This window comes from Amaranthus tricolor, chromosome 1 (assembly GCF_026212465.1).
Source record: "Amaranthus tricolor cultivar Red isolate AtriRed21 chromosome 1, ASM2621246v1, whole genome shotgun sequence".
In the NCBI taxonomy this organism is placed as follows: domain Eukaryota; kingdom Viridiplantae; phylum Streptophyta; class Magnoliopsida; order Caryophyllales; family Amaranthaceae; genus Amaranthus; species Amaranthus tricolor.
The window spans coordinates 7,426,125-7,453,068 of NC_080047.1; the positions used below are offsets into that span (position 1 = coordinate 7,426,125).

Consider the following 26,944-nt stretch of genomic DNA (forward strand, 5'->3'; position numbering starts at 1 on the left):
TAATATTTCTCGTTATTTTTTTTATTATGTCACTATTTTATTTATAAACTTTTCAAGATTAATTGACCCTCTTTCTTTAAAAATTAGGTCAACTTTTTTAACACTTTAAAATTCACTAGATTTTCACTAAACTTCCATTTTATTGTAATTGGAGTGTTAGACATAGAAATTTGACTACCTAAACTAAATTATAAGTAGGGCTGAACAAAGTTTGGTCTAAACCGCAAATCAAATCGGATTAAACCGTAATGTTAGTATTTAGTTTACTCTACGGTCTAAATAGTTTGGTCTGTTTTTTTTTTTTAAATTTAAGTTTTACGGTCTGGTTTAGATTTTTCATTTTTAAGACCAAATCAAACCGCAAACTGTACTTTGACCGAAAATCATAATCTTTCGTGCTTATAAGTCAAAATATGTTCGTATAGGATTTTTTAATTTGTCTCGTTATATAGAATTTTAATATATACTTTTTTTATTTTTTAAGAAACATTTTTAAAAATAATACCAACCATTTGATATTTATTTAAATTTAAAAATCATTTATAAATTATAGCCGTAATATTTGAGTTATTTATAACTATAACAGCAAAGTTTAAGGAGTATTTATGAGTCATAGTCACTATAAATCGAAAAATACAATCATTGTAACCATTTGGTTGGATTTCAGTCACCAGCATTATAAATGACTTTAGAATAATAATAGATTGTAATATCAAATTAGTTTATGATCGGTTTCAAAGTAATTGAGGAATGGTGACATCACATGTTATGGAATATGGTGCTACTGAATTTCAGATTAAAAAAAACTGATAAATCTCATATCCAAAGCTCCTTACTTATAGTTTGAATTGAAACCCATATTAAAGAAAATTGAGCAAACCCATTTCATAATTCTGGAAGATATGACTACATCTTATAAAATAGAGTATAAATAACTACAAAAATATTTAAATTTAAACCTTCCAAGTCGGAATTCACACAACAAATCTGGAATTACAAATAGAAAGAATAACATCACAAATACCCACCGATTAATCACTCTAGATTTTTTAGTTGTTGATAGGATTATGGTTATGGTCGGGTATTTCTCAATTATTTAGTACTTTCTTTGTTTTCTAATGTTAAGAATATTTTATTTTGAAAAGAAAAATTTGATTAAGATTTTTAAGATATATATAGATTATAAAATATATCTATGTGAAATCTTATTAGATTCGTTTTAAAGTATACTTTTTTATTATATATTTTTTATAATTTTTTATGAAATGTGTTTAAAGATATTAAAACTCAAAAATTACTTTGAAAATTGTACAACAAATAAACGAGAGAACATTAAGAAACGGAGGGAGTATATTGTAACTTCAGAAATCGTTGAACTTCTTGAGATTAATTTTCATGATGGGCGAAAAGTGTGAGTTAGGATGAAAGAGGAAGGAAGAAGCAAATTAAGAGAAAGAGGAGGGTAGTTTAGCTAACTTGGGTCAGAAGAGGAAAGGTTAAATGTCATTTATAACCGAAATCTTATAAAGTAGTTAAAATAATTGCATTTTTTGATTTATAGTGACTATAATATAAATATTGAATTTTACAATTATAATTTATAAATGACTCAAATTTAGCTGCTATAATTTATAAACGAATCCAAATTTAATAAAGTATTTTGGGCTTGCATTTGATTATTTGATCATGTTTGACAAGTCAAATTTCCATGTTTATAAAGTGCATTCGTGATGCTAATTAATAATTAATAATTAATAATTAATAATTAATAATTAATAATAAGTCGAGTTATGTGTAATCAAGGCGGAACTAGTTTTGGACGAAAGTAGACCACAACTCCAACAAAAGATCATGAGATGTATATATTAAGATACATGCCTTAAATTATTATAATTTTAGGTTTAAATTACAATACAATAATACATGTTGGTCTTCTTGTTAATAACATAGGATTGCATAAATACTATTCTCGTGTTTGAAAACCATTATACCATAATTAAAATTGCTGAAAATTCAATATTTGGCAAATAAAAAAATTCAACTCTAATTTGAGGCAATTTGACACTTACTATATTAAGTATTGTTTGTTGTAGGAAATAATCTCACCCTAAAATGCGCAAGATTTAAAACCAAAATAGTTCAACTTATACAAATTGAAAGGAAAATCAAATAATAAATTCTTTGTTTTGAAATCAACTCACCGTGTAACCATTTTTTGCTAGAGTAGCTATACTTTTAAAAGTAGCTATAGTTAAGAACGTTAATATAACTCAATCCTTATCATCCTCAAATTCTTTATTTTTAATTTTATAATTAAAATCTATAATAATTTAAAAATAAATTAGTGATTTCTAAACACAAAATTAAAAAAAGATGCAACGTTGATATGAAAATACCTTAAAATGCAGAATTTCTCATCTTAGAAGGCAAATATCTATACTGCTCTGTAGTCTACTGAATTTGGAAAGCTAGAAATGAAATTGAAGGTAAGAACCAAAACTTCAAATTTAGAATCAAACAATTGTTCATATCATGGTACCAAAATCTAGACAAGGTTCATTCATTACTAAACAGATATTAAATAAGAGGTTCTACATGGATATCCTGGAAATAACATTGTATCTTACTTCTCTGATGAGTTTGGCCCTCTCTTCTTCCCGAATCCTACAACTGTAAATCAAACGCAGCAAAATCAGCCAATCAGTTTTAATGAAATAACAAAAAACGAGGCAGCAAACCACATTCATTTCAAAATGAACTTAAATTGTGTTTGGAAATAAGTAATTCATTTCAAATTGTAGATCTAAACTTTACTTGCTTTTAAAACAATGGTGGAATTCGCTCAAAAAAAAATTGAATTTCATTGATTTGTCAAACATTAAATAAGTGTCAATTCTAGATTTCCAAATGGAATCATGAAGACATAAGTTATAGAGGTGAACTAACGATATGAAAGTAGCACATAAGCTATAACTTACTCCTAATATAAAACTAGATTCTCAACTAACAATATGAAAGTAACGATATGAAAGTAGGACATTAGTTATAACTCTAGATTTATTAACATAGGATTTGCAGTCTGCTGCACCTATTTATAGAGGTGAGCTAACGATATGAAAGTACAAGCACACAAGTGCACAATTGCCATGACGACAAAGTCCGAAAGAGATATAGAATTGCCTGATATTTTACATAGCCTACCTTCAATGCAAGGTTCATCATTCATATTTCGTGACCTTGTTCTGGAAAGTTGGCAATTATCCAAAGTAGCCAACACATGCATGATGCATCTCAAAGTACATAACCACCCACAACTTTTAGCTATAAGTCTCTTACGCCACAATCCAACAATTTTCAGGAACAAAATGTACATAATAAGCTAAAACAGTGATCATCATGAGATAAAGGTGAGTAATATTACTAAAGCTTTCTTCAGTTCAGGTCCACAACAATGCTAATTTAGAACTTCTGTAGGAAACTTAACACTCTTGGGACAAATGACAATAAGTTTGGAATAAAAGCAATAGAAGACAAAAGGTTCAACCTATGTAACCCAAATATGACGCATTTAGCCGCTGCAGCCATGTCAACACGACACGTACACAACTCACAAGAGACATGTCAGACTCAGCCCAAACAGTTTAACAAACCTACCTGGTTGTCTTTATTTTTTTGCTTTATAATTTATTTTAATGTAAACGAGCAGAAACATTGCTCTATTTAGGCTTTGAAACTTTCAAATTTCAAGTAACACAACAAATTAAATTTCAAAATTTTAATTCAATGAATTTTTTTTAAATGAATATAGTCGTACTATACTTGTTGTCATATACAGAAAACAAATATTGTTGTGCCCGTCAACCAAATTGGGAGAATGTCTCAAGTCCCAAATTTCCAGGTGTTCACCGACACTTAGATTTGCGTTTGGGTAACGTAAGAGTTCAACGACATACACTACTAAAATGTCAGCCATGGCAAGCAACAAATGTGTGTCCAACATGGACAAAAAAGCAAAAGATAAAACATGTAGCAATTTGTTCGAGGCCACAATCGATATAAGGAAAGTTCGAAAGGCACGGAGAATCGCCATGTTTTTATAGCCAACCTTCAATGCAAGATTGCATCATTCCAATTTGATAACCTTGCTCTGCAAATTGGCAATTTTCCACCACACGCAACAATCACTCATCCATGAATCCGAATATCTTTTTCCAACCTATTTGAAAAATTATTTGTTTGATTTGTGGGGCTTTCAATCAAATTTATTTTCCCATTGTAATACTAAGGCCCTACTCAAGTGCAATATTAATTCCCAACAGCTAAAATACACATACCACCCAATAAAACCTGCAATTTTTCTCTAAACAACTTCGATACAAGTAACGAAAAAACTCCATTATACAATTAACTTATAAACACATTTGCTGCCAATATTATTCTGCAGATCTGAATCTTTCAATTCCAATTTTAAAAGAAATCCACAATAGTATTAGTTATTGATCAGAAAATTGAAAAACAGAAAATTGCCCTAAAAAGAGGAGAAAAAGGTGTACCAGCAGTAACGAAACGGCGATTGTATTGCATACGCTTGTGAGCACGACCACGGGGCTTCTTCTTCTTGTCTTGCTTGGCAACTTTTGGGGTTTGCCCTCTCACCTTTCCGGCACGAGCCAATGATCCATGAACCTTACCTACACATTCATAATCATCACTACTTATTCAACCATAAAATAATCGATTAAGGAAATGGAAAGCAAACAAATGCTCTAGCTACAAGAAGAAGAAAGATGAATATACCCATGGCTGTTCTTGCTTCTCGACTGCTGCTTGCTTCTAGGGTTTCTCACTCCTTTTCCTCCTTGGATGCGCCGGTATAGGTGTTAGGTTTTTGGATATGATAGATGTGCGAGTTTAAAAGACAGGGTGAAAATATATTAGGTTTTATTTATTTACTTTTTTTTTTTTAAGTAAAACATGTAACAATTAGATTAAATCAAGTTTTACCATCGCCCGTAGCCTAGGATAAAAAGGGTTCATACAAATCTTTTTATGGGCGTAATCCGTATTTAGTCTAGCAACCATGTGATGTGAGCTATAGTGTCCCCCTTCATACGAACAAAGCTATAGTTAAAATTATTAAAGTGCAAACACAAATCAAAAACATGATCAAATAGAGAATGAATAGGAGCTATTCCCTTCTCCTTCTTATACATCACATTCAAAGAGTCCCCTTCCAAGTGAACGTTGTCCACTTCGAATCTGCGAGTCATCTCTTAATCGTAACAGGCAGCTGCAAGCTCAGTAACTTCCACACTCCAAAAAAACTATAAATCTCTTTGTACTGGTGAACGGAACCATGCCATTATTGTCTCGAGCAGCCACTCCTACCTCTCTCAACATGTCAGCCCTAACATGTGCATCACAATTAATTTTTACCCAGCCTTTTTGAGAAGCACTGTAACATCCCTGAATTTCCAACCCCTTAAACGAAACCTGAATCGTGAAGGAATGGAGAAAATTTGGGTGTTACATAAAAAGAAAAGGAAAAGAAAGAAAAAAAATAATTAAAATAGACGCTAGAGATTAATTGAAAAGGTAAGTAGGTGGAAATTTCGGCAACATCTCTGCCGAAAACTGAGGATGTGACAAGAATATATAAATGGATAACATAACTAAATTAATCTAAGGCCTTTAATGCCTTCAAGAATACGCCGCGACAGAAAAAATCATCGTCGGCTTCACAAATCATCAACTCTAACGAGAATCGTGGTTCCAGTGTTAACGCATCGATCTGATGAATACTAAAGGAGTATTCTCACTTCTATACATCCAAAAAAACTACGCAGCTAAACTATGGATCATACAAGGAGTCACATGGCTCTATACAAAAGAAATTATACAATCCCAAAAGAAAACTTTACATGTAATATAGAAGCTAGAAGCATTAGACAATTTGTACACAATTGTTACGACCGTACTCCGCTCTCTCCCCCAATGCAAAGCAAAAAAAGCTCCTATACCTGTCATGTCAAGCTATGATCCTCCTGCTGCTCAACATAATGACCATAGTCAGATGTGTCATAGCAGGAAAATCATAGAGAGTCATGAGCAAATAACAACAAACTCATACACGTCAGTAATTAATGAACTTATAACAATTAGAGTCATTGAACAAAACTATAGACAACGATATAGTATGGCAATAGCGAGTCTACTCATCTGTCTAAACACCTCTATTTTACTCATAATTTCTCTTTCAAACTGCTAATTTCTCGAAGTACATTCAAGGGTAGTGAATCTTTTCTCTATTAATGGCATAGTGACACGGCCAAGGGCGTTATCGCCCACCCGACGCCCATGGCAAAGTATGAGCTCATGCCCCCTCCAGCTGACCCTCTCAGGTCCTACCTTCGGGAAAAACTAACACACTGGAGTACTAAACCAGTGAAGAGGCCACCATATTCGGGTGTTACAAGCACACCAATTTTGTGAAGGTTATCAGGTAGGAGATCGATAAGAAAATACCTTATCAACATAGATTTGGTATTCCTTGAGCATCTTCACATAAGTTGTGAAAAGTTCAATGGTACTTTGAGAGCCTTCCATCCCCTTTTTAATCCTAGCAAACCAGCACACGCATAGATGCACATATAGATTCAAAACCATTTGTGGATGAGTGAGAAAGAAGCCATAAGAAGCAATCCACAGAGGAAACACGCGGGGCTGCTTGTACAGAGTCAAAGTAAGGGTGTGATTTCTATATTTCACACACTTTATTGCAATCAAAAAGGGCATGGCAAATAGACTCAAGGCCTTCATTACACCTAGAACATATAGGAGAGGAAATAGTGACGCACTGCATTAATAGGATGAGAGTTCTTGCAAGCTCTCCAAAGAAAATGACTCAATTTTGGGGGCCCATTTGACTGCCAAATCACCTTCCACATGTTACTGTTATCAATCGTAGCCTCTAAGAGTGAACACGATTCGGTTCTGTTTGGTCTGGTCTGATACTAAAATCAGACCAAACCAAAAAATTTTATCCGAAAATTTTTCAGACCGGACCGGACCAAACCGTTTTACAACGGTTTAGTCTGGTTTGGTCTAAGATTTTTTATTTTTATATTTTTATCCAAATTAATACATGTATTTATGCAAATATTTCACACCTACGATCTATCAATATAATAATTTGTAATTAGTTGTTAACATCAACATCATTATACTATATATTACTATATAAAAATAACTACATCTTGAAATATATAGGTAGCAACTTAATTTTTTATATAAAAAATTATGATTTTTGACCATAGTTTGGTTTGCGGTCCTGTCTAGTCTGGAAAATAAAAAACCGAGACTAAACCGTAAACCGTAACTTAATTCGGAAAAAAAACAGACCAGACCATTTAAACCATAGACCAGACCAATTACTAAAATTCCAGTTTGATTTACGGTTTAGATCAAACTTTATTTAGCCCTAGTAGCCTCATTAGGAGCTCCTCGTGGAACCCCCAAGATACCTAACCAATAACCAGACTTCACTGAGTAGAAGCTATTTTTGTTGTATCCCTAAAACCTTCTATTAGCGGTTCCATTTCGAATCAAAAGGAATAGCGAGTATCCCTTCCACAGTACCATTGTCAAACAAAGCCCTCAATTTGTCCACATTCCATGTCATACCATCAGAGTTGTTAGCTCACCCACCTGAACATCAGTTATATATTCATTCAGCAGCATTTAAGTCGCAAGTATCCCCTTAAGCATCAACCATTTATCCCTCATCGCATTAATGGACCATTCCGAACCCATTCTCCAATCCAAGCCTTCTAAGAGAAGAGACTTGGCTCCCTAAATACTTCTCCAGGTGAAACTTGGGTCAAAACCCCTTCTAGCATCTAAAACATCATCGTGTTTGAAGTAACGAGCTTTAAAAATTGCTGTCAGGAGGGGATTTGAGCCTTTATAGAGTCTCCACGTCTGTTTCGCCAAGAGGGCTTGATTAAAGCACTTTAAATCTTTGAAACACATACCTTCTTGACTCTTTTGTAAGCATAAGTGCTCTTAGTTGTGCCAATTTGTTTTATGGTTGTCTCTTAATGATCCCATTGAAACCGTGCCATCATGGATTGAATATTATCAATTATACCATCTGAGATTTTAAAGATACTCATCATGTATATCGGAATAGCCTGCACCACTGCCTTTAAGAAAACCTCCTTGCCCGCTCTAGATAACAACCTTTCTTTCCAACCTTCGATTTTATTCCAAATGTGCTCCTTAAGGAAGGAGAAGATGTCTTTCTTTGATCTGCCAACAATAGTAGGTAACCCCAAATATTTCGTATGACAATCTACCTCTTTAACATGCAATAACTCCAAAATCTCAAGTCTCCTAAAAATGGATACTCTTGTACTAAACGAAATTTTCATCTTGTCAAAATTAACTCACGATCCGATGCTCTCTTATATAAGCTAATGATATTAGCTACCTCCTAGCATTCTCTGACATTCGCTTTAGGTTGAATGGTTGGAATCTTGTAATTTTACTGGTCGAGATTTTAGGTTGAGTGGTTGGAATTCTGCAATTTGACCTGAAAATTATAAATATTAGTACTTTGGTGATTATAATTAACTGTAATTTACAAAAGATTTAAACTTTAACACTATAACTCACAAATTAATTTTTTTATATTACAAAGGAGGCTATGTTGGAATGAAATCTATGACATTTCCTAGAAAATAATGTTTGATCTCTAACTAAGACGGTTCTAATTTTAAATTTCACCTTGTTTGAATTCGTCTATCGTTTAAATTCAACTAAAATTATTGGTAGTTAATTAACCTACAAAGATTTTTGAATCGTTCATTTGAGTGGATTAAGAGGAAAAATATCTAAGTCAGTTTTAAATTTCGTGGGGCAAATTTTATGACAATCAAAAAATAATTAATAGTTATAAAGTCTGTTCTTTGTGATATAGGATTTAGTGACATTTATCACAAATGTTACTATAGACTATAGTAACAATTACATATGCCACTAAAGACCAAATAAAGTATCGCTAAATCGTTTTATAGTGGAACATAAAATAAAAACCAATAATTATTACACTAAAAATATGAATCAATTGCATTTTTTTAATGCCACTAAATCCAATGTCGCAAAAAGTTAAATTTGTTGTAGTGTGATTAATTTTTAACTTATAAGTTCAAACATAGCCAAATGAGATCTTATTTGATTCCTCTCAATGCAAAGATTTACTAATATCAAATTATTTTTTTTATTATACATAATAAAAAATATTAAAAACTAAATTAATGTATTGAATTGTGTAAAAAATTATAATACGAGTATTTTGAAACAAAAGAATATACCATTTCTATCAATCATGAAAAAATTGTACGACATTTATTATTGCTACATTAAATTTTTTTTTTTTATGTTTTTCTGAAATAAAATTTATAAATTTTAATGTTAAATTTTAATTACGAGTTCTCATCGATCTATAAGAAAAAATATATTTAAGTAGAATTTTGTTAGATTTGTCTCAATATATACTTTTTAAATATTAACTATTTGAAATTTTTAGAAACTCATAATTAAAATTATTTAATTTTTAAATTTACATTGAGATTTACGAAAAAAGTAAATAAAAAGACCATATGAAAAGAAGGGAAGTAGTAGTTAGCTCATGATTTATGAGTATTTACGATTGACTTAATGACTTATGTGTGTGTGTTAAACTTAATGCATACACCACGTATAAATATTTCATTGTTATTAAGAAATGTTTTTTTTGATTATAATGCGTGATACTTTTTTTTGGAGTACACAGAGAATTTTTATAGGCAAAGGAGGAGAAATAATAGTTAATGTGATATTCTTAATTTTCAAAGTAATATATATATGTCCTATAATAAATAAAAAAATAAAAAAATAATAATAATAACAAATGTGGCATAAGGTACTTAGGTTGTCAACATGTATAATGCTTCAGTTGCTTTCGAAGCACTGGTCGGTGATGTTGAATTCGAATGGACATTGAAGTAGGCCCGGCCCTTTTGAAAGTACTAAAGCACCTATTCTTCATGTTTCATTAAAAGAAACTAAATAAAAAAATAAAGAATATTGAATAATGAGAAATAATTCATGCAATCTTCAATGCCGTATATAAGCATTATACTTTTCATTTATTTTCTTATATATCGGTATATATATATATTTTTATTTAATTTTAAATTTTTAACTTTAATATACCCAAAATAGTTCATATTTTTTAGAACGCCCTTAAAATTTAGCTAACATAATATCATTAGATTGAGTTTAAATGAACAAAAACCCCCTAGTTATAAAGTATATATTGTTTTTGAAGATATGAGTAGTTGTTAGCGAGCTCACTCAACAGGATTTACGCTATAGATATTTATTTATTTTGTAAAACATATATTGTTCAGTAAAAGTTATGCTATTGAATTTAAAATTTGTTGAGAAAATCTTAAAATAAAACTATAACAACTAACAATTATATAAACTATTACAACAAACATACAATACGCACCCTTGAAAACTATGAGTGAATTTTGTAATTTCTACTGTAAATATATTAATCAAATTACAGTTTTAAATATTTTTAAAGGTCAATTATATAAAATGAATTATTTTTAATTTGGAGATTCATGCTTAGGTATAATGGTTGAAATCTAATCTTTCACCTTGGAAACAAAATTTGATTCTGATACTTACACATAGTGTAAAATTTTCATTAGCGAAAGAATTATGTCTTGTTTTAGTTGGAGCAACTATCACTTTTAGTTTCTAAGTAAGTTTTTAATTCCATTCTCACATAATTATCCTCTCCTTAAACTTTCCTATAATCAAAAAATATTCCAACTTGACTGTAGAAATTCTCCTAACCATAATAAAAAAATTAAATTGACATTATTAGATCTACAAATCAATTACAAGAAAAAGAAAAACAAAAAAACTCCATTTCTTGTGCATAAGTAGTTTGACAACAAAAACAATTGCTTCTTTTCCTCCAACGGATTGTTAGAGTATATAACATATCTTAGGGCCTCAATCATTAGTTTAACCTTTTGGTTGAGTCGGTTATCTGACATGGTATCATAAGCCAACGTGACAAGAGGTCACAGGTTCGAATCTCAACCACCCATCAAATTCAAATGGAATATTTCGCATTAGGTATAAGGAGGACCTGAGTTGAATCCACACTTCTAGCCAAAAGACTCTCGTGTAAGGAAACGCGTTACACTATATAACATATCCTGAGGTTTCAAGACCCTTGACCAATATCAAATTCAAATGGAATATTTCGCATTAGGTATAAGGAGGACCTGAGTTGAATCCACACTTTTAGCCAAAAGACTCTCGTGTAAGGAGACGTGTTACACTATATAACATATCCTGAGGTTTCAAGACCCTTGACCATCAGCTTAAGCTATTAGTTGAATTGGTTCCTATTGCATCACTAACAATTAACACACATATTAAGATATTGATAAAACCACTAAAGCATATGATTAAAATTTAAAATTAAAAAAGTAAATGATAATAAGATAAGATGTGTAAATAAAAAATATATGATTTTTTTTTTTCAATTTCTTTTTGGTTTTAGGAATTAAGGTTTTTCCTTTCTTTCTCACGCTTTGAGATTATTATTATATTACTCAGTTTGTATATGTCAATTTAGAGTAATTAATTTTTGTGGGCATTCACTTTACAAACAAAACTCTGCTAAATTTTTATAATTACTTATATTATTGACTCCAATAAATTGGTATTATCCATGATTTTAAATTCTGCATCCGTCAACAGTAAAATCCAATCGAACTAAAATGAAAATAAATCAAACTAAAATGAAACAGCTCGTCTCTGGAGAGACCGTCTCTTTGAGAGACATATCTCAAGCCCAGCTCATCAAAGATTAATGCCTATTTACCGTATTCTTATTGCCTACTAATATTATCCTTAATTAGGGATGGTAACGGGTCGGATCTGGAACGGGTCCAAATGGACCCGGATGCAGATCCGATTTTAGAGGCGAGACCTAGATCCGGATCCAGTATCGAATCCGGGTCCAACTTATTTTTGCTTGTTTGATGAATTTTTGATTGTATTGAGATTGCGATAAAATTATATTCATTAACAAATGATAATAATATATATATAACTACACAATTTATCATCCAAAATAACATTATACAACTAAATCTTATCTTGAAAATACCCACACTTTACATGAATTTATTTTAATCAGTAAAAAAAATAAAAATAAAAGAAAGTGTAGACTGACAAAGTAATTTCAAAACATGTAATACTCCAATATTGAAGTCTCATGAATAACACTACTGACTACACAAACTCATGTTATTAGAACAGAAGATGAATGGGATTTGGGAAATTTGGGTTTAGGTTTATTAGTATCATAGACTTACAGAACAAAGGGATTGGGCAGGGGTAATTTAGGTTTATTAAGTAAATTAGATTGCAATTATTATTCTAAAGGGTTATTTAAAAAAAAAAAAAAAAAGGTTTTAAGGATCCACAGGTCTGAGTTAGGGTATTCTTTTAGACCCGGATCTAGATCCGTCATTTTAAACGGATCTAAATTCAACTCGGATCCGATGGGTCCAAAATTTTAGGATCCAGACCCGTAAAAACGGATCTAGATTCGCGGATTCAAGCCGGGTTCAAGATTCATGGCCTTCCCTATTTACTTATTGTATTCTTATTGCATATTTTCAATATCGTAAATGTCGATTTATAATATTTTAAAAATATATAATGAGCCGACCAAATTATAGATATTTTCAAAAGGGGACTCTCTCACAGAAATTTGCGAAGAGGAAAATGGTGACCATGGCATCTTAGCAGGGAGAGAGTACTCTAGAGTAGATGAAAGTGGAGGGCCCATCCCCATGTTGTTAAGTAAAGAATTTCCAGAAAAGTATAGATTTTATTATTTATAGTAACAGTTTGATGAGTGATCTAGGAACTCGAGCGGTTTCATTTTCCCGCACTCTCATTTCTTGTACAGAATCATGTCTACTCCTGACTCATCCTTGTACTCCTATCTTGTATGCTACCCATTTACCCACGACCCATTCTTTCTCTGTACTTTAATTCTCTCTAGCCCACAGTTTTTCTGTGCCCCCTTTTCCTTTTTCTTACTATTAATTGTTGGTGTACCCTAAAATATGTAACAGTAGTTCCTCATTTTATGTCCACAACTTTTTATATCTCACTCAGTTTTCTTATTCAATACTTTCTTCTTGTGTAGGAGGTTCACAATGCTGCTCTGATTCATGATATTATCTGGGTAATTTCACTAATTCTGTTTATTTTGAGCCTCTTTTTATGGGTTTTGTATGTTGTTTGTAGTATTTTCTCTGTTTTTATTTGTGTGTGGTTATAGCTTATGTATCTGTTGAAGAACCCTGAAATGTTTTGGTGGAATTCTGATGACCCAGATTTGGAAATTATCATTTTTGTATGTCAAAGTTGAATCAAAGCATACTTATTTCTAATTACATTCCTGTAGTCTTCTCTTTATATTGGGTTCTTACTTTTAGGGTAAAATTGACCTCATTTTTCTAGTCGTCTTTTTGAGAGGATTACGAGTATGAATATGGATTGTCTGTCACCTTCGTTCACCCAAATCCTGTTTTCAAACAGTATATTGGGTTGATGATGATGTTACTTATTTCTAATTACATTTACCTGAATTTTTGTTGGAATACTTTCCAATTTCCAAAATTTGTCATCCCATTATTCTTATTTCTTACTGTTTGTTGTGGAAGAAGGTGAAAAAAAAAGATTATGGTGGAACACCAAGATGTATGTTTTGGCTAAATTGTCTGATAATTCCCCATGACCGTTGTCTAAGTCATAGAGATATATAACATACGTCGGTTTTTGGTTGAGATGGTTCTTTGACAAGTTATTAGAAGCTCAAGTCAAGGTTCCAGCTGTCATTCACCCCTTAGCGTCAAATTATGAGAGAAAATTGTGTTGTATCCGCACTTCTAGCCCAAAGACTCGTATCAGGGGGCATCATAGAGACTATCAACTTAAGCTTTTTGTTGAGATGTTCATTGACAATGAGGGTCGTATTCTTTGACTTTTAGCCATAAATGGACAAAGCTTTGATGGAATTTGCATCAAGGCTGCATTGTCCATGGTATAGAGGTTCGAGCCACAAGAATTAAGTGAGTTTAGTTGGTGTATATTTTTCAGTGATCGGTATAGAGCACAAGATTTAGAAGAGTTTGAGGGAGTTAGCAATAAAGATACAACAATGCTTGTATGTTTAAGTACCATTTGTTGGGGAACCTCTGAATAGAATTATAAGCTGAGAATGAAATGCATCTAACATTGTTGTGGAGGTTGTCTTTACATATTTGCTCTTTATTGTCATAGTAAATTTATAGATGCTATACTTTAAAACAAAAAATACAGGAGTATACCTAGTTTATACTTCCAGTATTGTAATATCAAGAAAATGTGCTTTAGTTGAAGGATAATTAGGCATCCTAAGAAGTGATTTGAGAAGATCATCATATAATCTCCTGTGATTTAAGTTTATGTCAGCATATGTTAGTATTATTGTCCACACAAGATATGAACTAAATGGGGGAATTGTTGAATAATATCCAGAAGGGATAATTCAAGATATCAAATTATTTTAACATCTCTAGCTTTATAAAGATTACGATTCTATCTACAAAAATTAGTTTCAGTGTATCTAGCAAGTCTAAGTTTTGTGTTGTGTACAAATACACACATTCCATTACACGACATTAAGTGGCTCCCACCTAGGCGGGTTTGGAGGTCGAATATATGCAACCTTAACCTGGTAAATGATAACAAAGAAGGTTTTGATTGACCCTTGATAACACACGACATCTACAACTTTAATACGATAAGATGAATTTTTGTTCATATATCTCTATGATCAAAGGTTGAATTATATAGTAAATAACTTGGTTTGCAATTATAGCATAGTTCTTAATGATACATATTTGTTCTTGGTTTGCCATGTTCATTTGATTGCTTGACGAAAATTTTATCACCAATTCCCTCGAAAAACCCTTATGTTTTTTTCTTTGTTGCACTACCTTGATTTGATCCTCGGATGTTAGTAGGGTCAAAAGGAAGGGTTACCACCTGATAAATCATAGCAGCAGCGAGAAACCTCTTGCTCTGAAGTCCGAATAATAACATGAAGCACCGAGCTATAACACCATTAAGGTTTGTAAGAGGCGGCATATGTTTGTTGGTGCTAATCTCAACAGCATTCATGATGCTGGTGTACTTTGGTTTTATGAGTGCAGTTATATTCCGTTTTTTCAGCATACACTACAGCAGAAAAATGACTTCTGTAGTGTTTGCTTCTTGGCTTGCTTTATGGCCGTTTTTGTTTGAAAAAATCAATAAGACTAAGGTTGTATTTTCTGGGGAGACTGTTCCTATCAAAGAGCGTATTTTATTACTCGCTAACCACAGAACTGAAGTCGATTGGATGTACTTATGGGACTTGGCACTGAGAAAAAATAGCTTGGGTTACATCAAGTATGTTCTAAAGAGTAGCTTAATGAAACTACCTATATTTGGTTGGTCATTTCACATATTGGAGTTCATTCCGGTGCAAAGAAAGTGGGAGATTGATGAACCGATCATGCACCAAATGCTTTCGACTTTGAAGGATCGACATGATCCCCTTTGGCTTGCTATTTTCCCGGAAGGCACAGATTTCACGTAATCTCTTCTTCTTTCTTGCGTTTCTATTTTGTTACGAAATGAACGAGTTTTCCACTTTTTCTCATCAAAATCATGCTCTATCCGTGTCTTTTCAAATGTCCCATTTGGTTTGGGCACGTTTGCCGGCGCACTAATATTACTTTTAATATCTCTAATTGTGCATGATTAAAAGTTATAAAAACTAGATATTAATTAACCTTATGTTGGGACGAATCAAATAAGATCTCATTTGACTATGTTTTCTAATGCTTTACTAAGCTCTTCCATTATCTATATTGTTCCAATACAGTGAGCAGAAATGTATTCGAAGTCAAAAGTATGCAGCCGAACATGGGCTACCTATACTGAATAATGTTCTGCTTCCGAAAACAAAAGGATTCTTCGCCTGCATAGACGAGTTGAGGAACACTCTCGACGCAGGTTTGTACTTTCACAAGTTTGTTGCTATTGTTGTCGTGTTTAATTTCCTCTTCTCGCTTTAAATTTCATTTCTACTGCAGTCTACGATGTTACCATCGGGTACAAACCTAGCTGCCCTTTCTTCTTAGACAATGTGTACGGACTAAACCCTTCTGAAGTTCATATTCACATCCGACGCCTCTCTCTTAGCAATATTCCCGATTCAGAAGCTGGGACGGGTACTTGGTTGATGGACACATTTTGTCGCAAGGACAAGCTTCTTACTGAATTTTATTCCACGGGTCATTTCCCCAACGAAGGAACAGAAAACGAGCTCAACACGAATAACTGCTTGGTGAATGTTATCGCTACCTTGACCTTAACAACCATCTGTACTTTCCTCACGTTTTTCTCCTTCGTATGGTTTAAGATTTATGTTCTTCTAGTATGCGTTTATTTCACATTTGCGACAAAGTTAAACTATCGACCATTACCAATATTTTGCTTTTCGAATCAATCCCTCAAACACAACAATATTAAGCAAGCACTTGACTAGCGGCTTGTGCAATATACTCTATCGATGTATCTTCAACGATGTTTCATCATGAATCGGCTCCTGATTTCTTTCAAGTAAGTAAATTTTCGTAATGTATAACTTACTCTTTGCTTGGTTTAGATTTGTATCCATTGAAATAAGAATACTCGTACTCTATGTTTGATCGGTCTTATTACGTATTTACTGGTTTTACGATGGCAAGACACCGACTAGGTTTCAATGAGGTTCACATTCGGATGAATGGACAAACTTGGTAGATGATTGTCCATTATCGAATCCTCTTTGAAGATTTCGTTTTATTATAGGTTCTAACTGCAGCATAATGCACACGAGTTATATCTCCTTAGTCTCGACTACATAGTTTGTCTCTAAAATACGCTAATAACTTTCAACCGCTAAACATATGCATAACGACATGAGTTGTTTGATCGATTTTTGGTACTTAAAAGTCGAATGCATGACAGATTGTTGCTTGTTCTCCTAGAAAATCAGAATGTTAGAACTTCCTTAACACATAATTTTACTAGTTTGTATGGGTTAAATTGGAAACAAGAATGTGGATTTGACAAAGTTGAATCTGCTGTATTTCAGGGCATATAGAGCAAAATGTTTGAATCGAGAATCGACCGAATTGATTGCAAAAGTTGTTACGTAATCGTGATAAACATTAAACAATTAAAAACGAGTATTTTAAGTAGAAATGAATGTTTTAGTTTAGTTAAATTGGACTATATAGCCCAATTAAAAAATGAAGTGCCCAATTAATAGTGTAAATGAAGCATTTGGGCGGGCCTATGGGACAAAATGAACAAGGCCAAGATGATTTTGGGATAAAATAAACAAGTCCAAGATGACTTAGGGTCAATGTTTAACCTCTTAGTAAATCCAAGAAATCGCATTTGTTAATGTGTAATATTAGGTCCAATTGTTACACACTACTCATTTAGTCAAGATTCAAGAAGGTTATAGTGATCAAGTTGGGAACAATATTTTGTTCACACAAATTATTATATGAGACAGTTTTTTTATGAGGCGCGTTTGATATATGGTTATATAGTCCAATTTATATAAATTATAAGTAAATAGACTTCTTATTTTAAAATCGTTTCATTGAGAAACAGTCTTTCACAAAAGTAATTGTAATACTCTACACTTTTACATACCGTAAATGAACACAACTAGTTAGTTGCATTTGAGTGTATCTAAAATGTAGGTGCATCCAAATATTGAACTTAATTGTGAAATAAATTAATTTATATTTATTTTTTTATGATTATATGATAGACTGTGGAAAGGGGATAGGATTAGATGAAAATCGAATTCGAAATCTTACCTAAAAAATAATATTTACTCTTCAACTAAGATAAAATCTGATTCTAAAAAATATATCACTTTTGAAATAACCAAAACTTGTTCAACAAGATATGAAAAATGACAAGGGAGAGACATTCCACTTCCAAAACAAATCCAAAAAACTCAATGCTATAATCAAATAATGGATGATGCTTATTCATACATGTTTATATCTTTTGACTAGCTTAGGCCATTTTATTTTTTTTTCTTAATTAATTTCTTTGCTTTTTGCACTTTTCCTTTAGGGACAAGTAACAACAAAAAAGACAGACGGGCTCTAAAATAACCCTGCCCAAGTTCTACCCAGTTGAAGGAAGGTGTCTCCTTCACCAACCCACCCATTTCATGTGACTTGACAACTCCCCAGATCTTAGAATTGTCCCCCAAAGTAATGCCACAAATCACAATTATAATCATCATTAATCTTATATCTCGCTTAAAAACAAAATTCAGGTGAGATAAAATAACGGATAATTCATACTCATACCATATAAAAGTAATGCCCTCAATAAACTATAATTATACAATCGATAAAAATTTATTTTTCAAATGGCTTTCAGTATAGTTATAGTATTTAATTCGTATTTTTTTCAATCCAAACTTAACATTGTTCAAGTTCTTAGTAATTCTATCAGCTTTATTTTTCATAGACTCAAATCATATATTATTTGTTATTATAAGGCCCTTTGGACAGTGTTTTGGGAAAAAATTTTAGATGTTTTCTTTTGCTTTATGGACCAATCACAACAATATAATTGAATAGACTCTAAAAGATTGTTTGGTAAATGAGAATGAAAATTAAAACTCCTGGAGATAAGACTTGATGGAGAATTAATAGTTCAGTGGTGAAACTATGTAAATTTTATGTCTTGTTCTTGTATAGTAAGAAAGAAACTAGAATGAAACATTATAAGAAAATCACAAATATATTTTGTCAAATTTTTTCCTCAATTTTTTTTATCCGAAAAAGACTAAAAAATACAAAAAAAAAAAGCCCAAAAAAGAAACCAAAATACAAAGACCACACCAAAAAGACAATCAAAACAAAAACAAAACCCTTTACGAAGCATCATTATGAACAAAATACTCATCTACAATATAAGATTGCGCAAAGCTACTTTTCAAGTGGTTTGAAACCATAATTATTTTGTTATTTATTTTCATCACGAAAAGTTTATATTTATATTCTAAAATTCTAAACAAGTTTCAAATCTCAAGTCTCAATTTTATTATGTGCCTCATTCATAACGTAAGTATATATTTTGTTATATAATTCTCGTGTAAATCATATTCTATATCCATTGCTTGTAAAACAAACAAATGACTTCAAGTACTATTGCACTAATACTTTTTATTTGCCCGATGTCTTTATGATTTTGCTACAGAATATAAATAAACTCACTTTGATTCTACCATTGAAGCAAAGTAAATAGGTGAGATTATATTTCAAATAGAAGTGTTCATGGTGGGGGCGGACAGCTCATGTTTGTCTGCGAGCTTGAATTTTCAAAAGTCCTTCCGCCACTACGAATCTAATTATCTTGCCATTGCCTACCCATTTTTCTTAGATAGTTAGATTCACGTATAATTGGGTATGACCAATATAAACTTTTTAAAATGCAATCTTAAAAATCCAAACAAACATTTCACACAAGAAATATAATCGTAATCACAATACAAAGTCTAAAATTAATTCTTAACATCATTGACAACGTAGTATATTATTAGCCTATCAAAGTAATGAGGCTATGGACTTAGAGTTTTGGCTTTTGGAGTATTGTATCTTCTTATACTATCTCCTATTCAACCCATTATCCCATTTAATTTTTCACACTTGTCGAGACTTTATTTCAACTCTTAATATCTCTGATTGTTCTTATTAAAAATTATAAAACTTGATATTAATAATTCTTGTATTGATAGGAACCAGATAAGATCCCATATGACTATGTTTTAACTTATAGATTAAAAATAAAATAAAAATTAAAAGTAATAAGTGAATAGCAACAAAAATAAATATGACTAATAGGCATAATAGGAGGGACTATAATTTAAAATAAAAAATATAATGTGCGAATGGACGTGTATACCCGCATGTATTGTTTTTGTTTCATTAGCTGCTCATTTAATTAAGAGGACATGTATTACTTGTCCAAATTTTAAATTTTTAAAAATATTGTCCAAACTTGCTCAATTTTCAAGTTTGGTGCATTGAGTCTATTGGGTAGTCCGCACATGAACAACTCAAATTTCAAAGTATACTAGTTTTGTTCTTTAAATCTTGTACCATTTGTCTTTTATCTTTCCCCAATGCATAACTTTATTTGTTTTCAATTATTAATATGTCTATTTATATTTATCAAAAAATTATGGAAATAACAAATTAATGGAGTATATATTTTAGATCGAGATGATTCAAACAAGATCTCGTATGACTATTTTAACTTATAGATTAACGAAAATAAAAAAATCAAATTTTGTGATGAATAGTGCTCGGTGATCAAATAGAGCAAGCTTTAAAGACCGAAGGAAGTATATATATTTTTTACCCGGCCCGAGTCCCGACCCATTAAAGATGTCTCTTCACCACCCCATCCCACCCCACCCATATCCATGTGACATGACAACTTTTAGATCTTTGATGAGAGAAACAAAAATCCAAAAAATTGATGTTACTATCAATCAAATAGTACACTACTATCAGTTTCTTCAACTTAGACTTTCAATCTAAGCACACCATCACCATTCACCACCAATTCCAATTACTAATACCCACATAACACAACTCCGTCAATCTTATCTTACCCTTTACTTCTCACCTTTAACCACCTAACTACCTCAGCGACGCTTCAAAACACGGCGATTACGGCTGCTTAAATCCCCAAATCCCAAAAATTTGAATTTCATTAGTCAAAAATTTGACTATAAATGCTCCAATTGTGGGTATTGCGATTCTATTTTAATGGTGTATCTGGGTTTTTTCCTCTCATCTTTACTTAAACTGAAGTGGGTTTTTTCTCTCGAAGTAAGTTGATTTCTTTTCCTTTGTTTTACGATATTTTTATGAGTTTCTCTCTATTTGAATCTGGTAGACTTATTCTTCTACAGGATGGTACTATTTAATGATGTAGATATTATTGAATTTTGCTTGTAATTTTGTGCTTCCTTTTGATGCTTTGATTCAGTATTAAACTATTAATGCCGTCATATTCAAACTTAATAGAGTATATAACATATAGTATATGATTAGAGATTTAATTCAACAATTAATGGATTTAAATGGATACGTGACGTCGCTATCAGAAACCAACGTGCAAGCTTTGACATTTTTATTATCACGGATCTAGACTTTGATTTGTTAACTAATTGTGTCTGTTATCAATTTGGATTTTTCCGGTATTGGGGAGTGTGAATGAGGTCTTTACAAAACTTGGGCATCCTCTTAATGATTAATAAAATAACTGAGGAGTAATTGATGACATGAAGGTTAGGCTTGTATCTTTGTTAATAAATTGATCTGTATTTATATTCTAGTAAACTTTATGATGTCTGCTAGAGATTAGTGGATTAAAGATTGGGAAAGTCATGCATAGTATGTTTAATTTCAATTCAAGCAAGTTGGCCTTTGTTTGGATTGGTCAAGGTTCTAAGTAGAAATCAATGTAACATCTAATTAGAGAAAGATGAATTTTTGGGGATTGTGAATTAATTATTAATCGTAGACATGTTTGTAGTTTTGTATGTCTTTGTATTTTAAAATTTTGAGTACTATAAATAGAAGGTTTGTACTTTGGTTTGTGATTATTTGGTTTATGGACAACAATTTGAGTTATGTACTACATCTTGTCCCTTTGAGAAAACATTTAACTACAAAAAACTCTCACATATTTAAGTCAAATGGAGTGTTTTTTATATAAACCTGGCCTAGGCGGGAGCCACACACTGCATCGGGATTTGGGGTGATGACGTGTTATTGCATTATTTGAGGATTTTTAGCTTGATTGCAAATATGATTTGCTAATCAACAATAAGATAAATGAAACATGATGTTCATGCGTCTTGATCAGTGGCTGTTCTAAGAAAAAAAAACGAGTGAAGTCAATTTAAGTAAAATGCACTAGTTGTTTTTGATCCAAGTCACATATGTGGAATACAATATACTAACCAACTCATCTAGGGTTTGTTTACATGTAATATTTGTTGGATTTAAGCGATGTCACCTGACCACAGTAACATCACATTAGAGCCGCCACTGGTCTTGTCTCCAATTTCCCAATCAATAATTGTCAAGTAGGAATTTTCCATTTTATATTCAGCTTTTCTTCTACTAGAAAACTATTTTTGTAGTATTATCAACAAAAACTTAATTCTTCGCTTATTAATCTATCCCATGCAGCCTGCATTATCAGCATTAGTTACAAACTTGTGATTGCTTCGTATGTATTTGGACTTCTTTCAGAGGACAATTGATTGCTTAACTGAAACTTTGGTTGATCCTAAGAGATTAGGGGTGAAGGGGAGCTCTGTATAGAGTTTTATAATTATTGTAGATATTGCGGGGAAATGGAAGCTAAAAAACCTCCTTTGAATGATAAATTGGAACATCGAACGTTAACACCGTTGAGGTTTTTGAGAGGCATGATATGTTTGCTGGTGCTTGCCTCAACCGCTTTTATGATGATGGTCTATTTTGGGTTTGCAAGTGCGTTTTTGTTAAGATTTTTCAGCGTAAGCTATAGCAAAAAAGTGACTTCTATATTCTTCGCTTCCTGGCTCGTTTTATGGCCTTCCCTGTTTGAGAAAATCAACAAGACTAAGGTGGTCTTCTCTGGAGAGACTCTGCCTGTCGAGAAGCGTGTTCTGTTAATTGCTAACCATAGAACTGAGGTTGACTGGATGTACTTATGGAACCTAGCATTGAGAAAGGGTTGCTTGGGTTACATCAAGTATGTTCTTAAGAGCAGTTTAATGAAACTCCCTGTATTTGGATGGGCTTTTAATTTACTGGAATTCATTCCCGTTGAAAGAAAGTGGGAAATCGATGAACCCATCATGTATCAAAGGCTTTCAACTCTAAAGGACCCCCAAGATCCCATTTGGCTTGCTATTTTCCCGGAAGGCACAGATTTCACGTAAATTTCTTATTCTCTATTATGGTTATTAATCTCATTTCATTTGGATGCGTTTTATTGCTTGATCATTTGGACACGGACAAAAATATTTGTTCGGTCTTACTCAACCGTTGCATAAAGTATCACATTGGTTTTATGTCAAATTCCTAAGGCCCTTTGATCAGTTTAGGTTAGATATGTCCAATAGGCTACCTAATGCTGTCAAGTATCAAGGGACATTCGCTGGAGGTCACGTAAAACTTAGCTTTGTAAAAATAATCTAGACTTCCCTGTCCCCATGTTTTCTTTTCTTCAAGCATTGATGTGCGTCGTCTTTTGTCAGAAACATTGTTCTCTAGTGATATCCTAATTTCTTATCTTAATGATCCAGTGAGCAGAAGTGTATTCGTAATCAAAAGTATGCTGCTGATCATGGGTTACCTGTCCTGACTCATGTTCTGCTTCCAAAGACTAAGGGCTTCTTTGTCTGCATGGAAGAATTAAGGAATTCTCTTGATGCGGGTGTGTATTTTGTTTTAGTTGCTTTCAATGTCTGTTATCACTGTTACAGTATATAACATATACTGGGAGGTTGGGACCTCAACCATCAGCTTAAAACTTTTAGTTGAGTTAGTTCCAACGTGACAAGAGGTCACATGTTCGAATCTCAACCACCCCTCGTTTAAGTGGAATATTCAGCGCCAGGTATGAAGAGGGCCTGTGTTGCATCCATACTTCTAGCCTAAAAGACTCTCGTGTGAGAGGGCGTGTTAGGGTATATAACATATCTTAGGACCTCAACCATCAACTTAAGCTTTTGGTTGAGTTGTTTCCTTGACACAATCAGAAAATAATCGTCTTTACCTGAAAATATTTTTGTGCTGCAGTCTATGATGTTATCATTGGATACAAGCCTCGTTGTCCTTTCTTCTTAGACAACGTGTTTGGCGTGAATCCGTCTGAAGTTCATATCCACATTCGACGACTTGCTATCAACGACATTCCTAATTCCGAAGAGGAGATTGGCGCTTGGTTGATGGACACATTTTGTCTCAAGGACAAGCTTCTCCGCGAATTTTACAGCACTGGCCATTTCCCCAATGAAGGAACAGAAAATGAGCTGAGCACGGTATACTGCTTGGTGAATTTCATCGTCATCTTGATTCTAACCATCATCTGTACATTCCTCACTTTTTTCTCTTCATTCTGGTTTAAGATTTATGTTGTTCTAGTATGTGTTATTCTGGTATGTGCAACAACATTTAACTATAGGCCATCGCCTATATTTTGCTTATCGAAACGACACTCTAAGCTTAAAAATGTGAAGCAGGCATGTGATTAATGCCGCTGTACTGTGATATACACTAACCAATTGAATTTTCAATGATATTTCAACATTATATTTGATTGCGGTATGTTTCTGATTTCTCGATATTTCAACATTTATGTGAAGTTACAGATGTTTGTTATTGAGGGTCGATTGCAAACCACCTTCTTGTTTTTACAAGTGAGCTTGTTGCATACATCTGACTCTCAAACCCGACATAAGCCACTTAATAACATTGAGATTTGGGTTGATTAAATGTTGCATGCATCATATTTCGTTTTGAGATGGTGATATGCATTATTTTATGCTTACTACTATTTGGGGAAAAGGTATTTTACTTTTATTGTTTCCAATAACGACTTTAGGTGACGTTAGATGGCATATGGCAAGATTATAAGATACGATTCAAAAATAGACGAACAATTAAACTCTGTAGATGTAAGTAGTGTCTGTTTAAATTTCTTATTTCCAATGTGTTATGTGATATAATATGCTGGTACTTGCAGCATGTTGCAACATAATTATACTAGCTGTCTTAAAGATTACTTCTGCTGCTTCGTTCTATAGCCTCACAAGCAATAATAAACATTTAAATTGCTATAAAATATATGGAGTTGGTGGGATAACTCAAGCTCCAGAAATGTGTTTTTACATCACTACTTTGTTAGTTTGACGTATGCAGCAAAGTGTTGTAAATATTAGAGTCTTAATCCCAAAAGATTAGGGTCAACTACATAAATAATATATTATAGTTCAATGGTCGTCAGTAAAAGTATGGTAGAAGTAAGATTATCATAGTTGATGCTCTATTTGATAATACTTTATTAGTGATCTGAATTTGCTCTATTTTATAACTCCTCCGAACTCGGTCACATTCATTTTGCCCCTTTTCCGTGTTCTTGTGGGAGTCTTACTAAGAGAGGAGGGCAAACTCAAAGGAATAGAGTATGGTGTACTTAAATCCAGTAGATGGTTTGAACTAGAAGTCATTTAATGTTTCCTTGCTCATCATAATCTTGAAGTAATAGTGATGAGTAAATTGATTCTTGATTATATTAGAGGATGGAAAACTTTCAATTTTGGGAATTTGACATTTTTTTCTGGTTTGACTTGAAAGATTATTTAGGGTATCTTGACTAATTAGACTTGAAATTAGATGATTTTATCATCTCTGAAATGAAAATAGGTAGACTCTAATTAAAACTTTATGAGACGTTGATAATCGATCTGTTCAAAAAAATTTCTTATGAAACTTTTAAATTTACTACTTAAAACTCGACAAAAAATTCACTCTAGTACATCTCTTTAAGAGGACGGGAAGGTAATTGCGTTGATAGACATAATCTTATAAATGTCAAATTTGAAATTAGTAGTTTTAGTAGGTCTTTTGCTTGTCAAGAATGTGTACACTAAGACATGCCACATTAATGTCAATTACTATCATCTATGACCCCTTTATCTGCCTTCAACTTCACGGAATATTTACCATTTTTGATCTATTTTGTACCAATTACAAAAACTTATTTGACCCTTTCTTTGGTATTATGAGCTTTTTTGACGATTCTTAAGAATATTATCTAGCAAATCTTAGCATCTTAAGATTAGGAATTTTCCTAGTCATTATCGAAGAAGTTTATTTTGCCAAATGTCAATTTGGTAGAAAACTGAAATGATATTATATGGTTTTTGGATTCATTTATCATGTTTATAACATGATAATATACTCCCTCTGTTCCGTAGCATTTGTTATAAGGATAAAATTTACGCAATATGTAAGAAGATAAAAAATAATTTAAATATTTGGATAAAAAAATTAAAGATTACGGACTATAGCTAAAACTAAAAATATAACAATATTAATAAAAAGGATTAAAATAAAAAAAATATAGCAAAACTCATAAAACAGAGGGAGTATTATTGTAATGATATGTTAATAATTCCCTAGGTGCAATGAATTTTTCAACATACTAGTAGATGTTACATGTTAGAGATATGGACAGATTCATATGTTATTACTATTAGTTGCCTAATACAATCATTTCTACCATATTCCTAGATAAGTAACCTTGCTTTACTCCAATTTGACTTTTTATGTGAGGAGTTGAGTGTGGACAGCAAATGGCAAAAAACTTATACAATACCTAATTGTAATTATTTAAAGTTAAATATACATCATTATGTAATTATTAAAACTTAAAAACATTCCAATTTCCATGAATCAAACCTATAGAAAACAAAATTCAAAATAATAACTATACCAATACCTTACTCTTTATAGACAAAGTCAGCTACATGAACGAAACAAATCAATACATGAGATGTGGTGATGAGGCGAGCTACATAAACAAAACAAATCAATCCATCAGATGGGGAGATGGGTCAAGTGGTACATGAACAAAACAAATCAATTTACGAGAT

General features: G+C 32.3%; 4 protein-coding genes and 1 non-coding gene across 11 annotated transcripts; 2 read left to right on the forward strand and 3 right to left on the reverse strand.

The window, feature by feature from the left end:
- Positions 1–2,480: 2,480 nt before the first annotated feature.
- LOC130828537 (40S ribosomal protein S30) lies at positions 2,481–5,030 on the reverse strand. The gene is made up of 3 exons (XM_057694503.1): positions 4,798–5,030; positions 4,554–4,691; positions 2,481–2,670 (listed from the first exon to the last, which is right to left on the reverse strand). Exons 1-3 carry the CDS (start codon positions 4,799–4,801, stop codon positions 2,624–2,626), a joined length of 189 nt encoding a protein of 62 aa, XP_057550486.1. The 5' UTR covers positions 4,802–5,030; the 3' UTR covers positions 2,481–2,623.
- On the reverse strand, positions 4,024–4,148 carry LOC130801176 (small nucleolar RNA snoR86). The gene has a single exon (XR_009039525.1). It is a non-coding gene; the product is annotated as a small nucleolar RNA snoR86 (small nucleolar RNA).
- A 3,066-nt stretch (positions 5,031–8,096) lies between the features above and the next one.
- Positions 8,097–8,511, reverse strand: LOC130821436 (uncharacterized). Its single transcript, XM_057687244.1, has 2 exons — positions 8,492–8,511; positions 8,097–8,415 (listed from the first exon to the last, which is right to left on the reverse strand). The coding sequence occupies exons 1-2, from the start codon at positions 8,509–8,511 to the stop codon at positions 8,097–8,099; spliced, it is 339 nt and encodes a 112-aa protein (XP_057543227.1).
- Positions 8,512–12,847: 4,336 nt separating this feature from the next.
- On the forward strand, positions 12,848–16,907 carry LOC130828541 (probable 1-acyl-sn-glycerol-3-phosphate acyltransferase 5). Of its 6 annotated transcripts, none has more exons than XM_057694508.1 (5): positions 12,848–13,097; positions 13,301–13,339; positions 15,162–15,777; positions 16,070–16,200; positions 16,281–16,907. In XM_057694508.1, the coding sequence occupies exons 3-5, from the start codon at positions 15,242–15,244 to the stop codon at positions 16,733–16,735; spliced, it is 1,122 nt and encodes a 373-aa protein (XP_057550491.1). In that variant the 5' UTR covers positions 12,848–13,097; positions 13,301–13,339; positions 15,162–15,241; the 3' UTR covers positions 16,736–16,907. The 6 variants fall into 6 exon arrangements, with proteins under 6 accessions (XP_057550491.1, XP_057550497.1, XP_057550501.1 ...); XM_057694514.1 differs by having other exon boundaries at positions 15,165–15,777; XM_057694518.1 differs by having other exon boundaries at positions 12,860–12,943.
- Positions 16,908–20,701: 3,794 nt separating this feature from the next.
- On the forward strand, positions 20,702–24,610 carry LOC130828568 (probable 1-acyl-sn-glycerol-3-phosphate acyltransferase 5). 2 transcript variants are annotated; one of them, XM_057694539.1, is made up of 5 exons: positions 20,702–21,113; positions 21,496–21,574; positions 22,485–23,220; positions 23,591–23,721; positions 24,087–24,610. In XM_057694539.1, exons 3-5 carry the CDS (start codon positions 22,652–22,654, stop codon positions 24,539–24,541), a joined length of 1,155 nt encoding a protein of 384 aa, XP_057550522.1. In that variant the 5' UTR covers positions 20,702–21,113; positions 21,496–21,574; positions 22,485–22,651; the 3' UTR covers positions 24,542–24,610. The 2 variants fall into 2 exon arrangements, with proteins under 2 accessions (XP_057550522.1, XP_057550518.1); XM_057694535.1 differs by lacking the exon at positions 21,496–21,574.
- Positions 24,611–26,944: the final 2,334 nt, after the last annotated feature.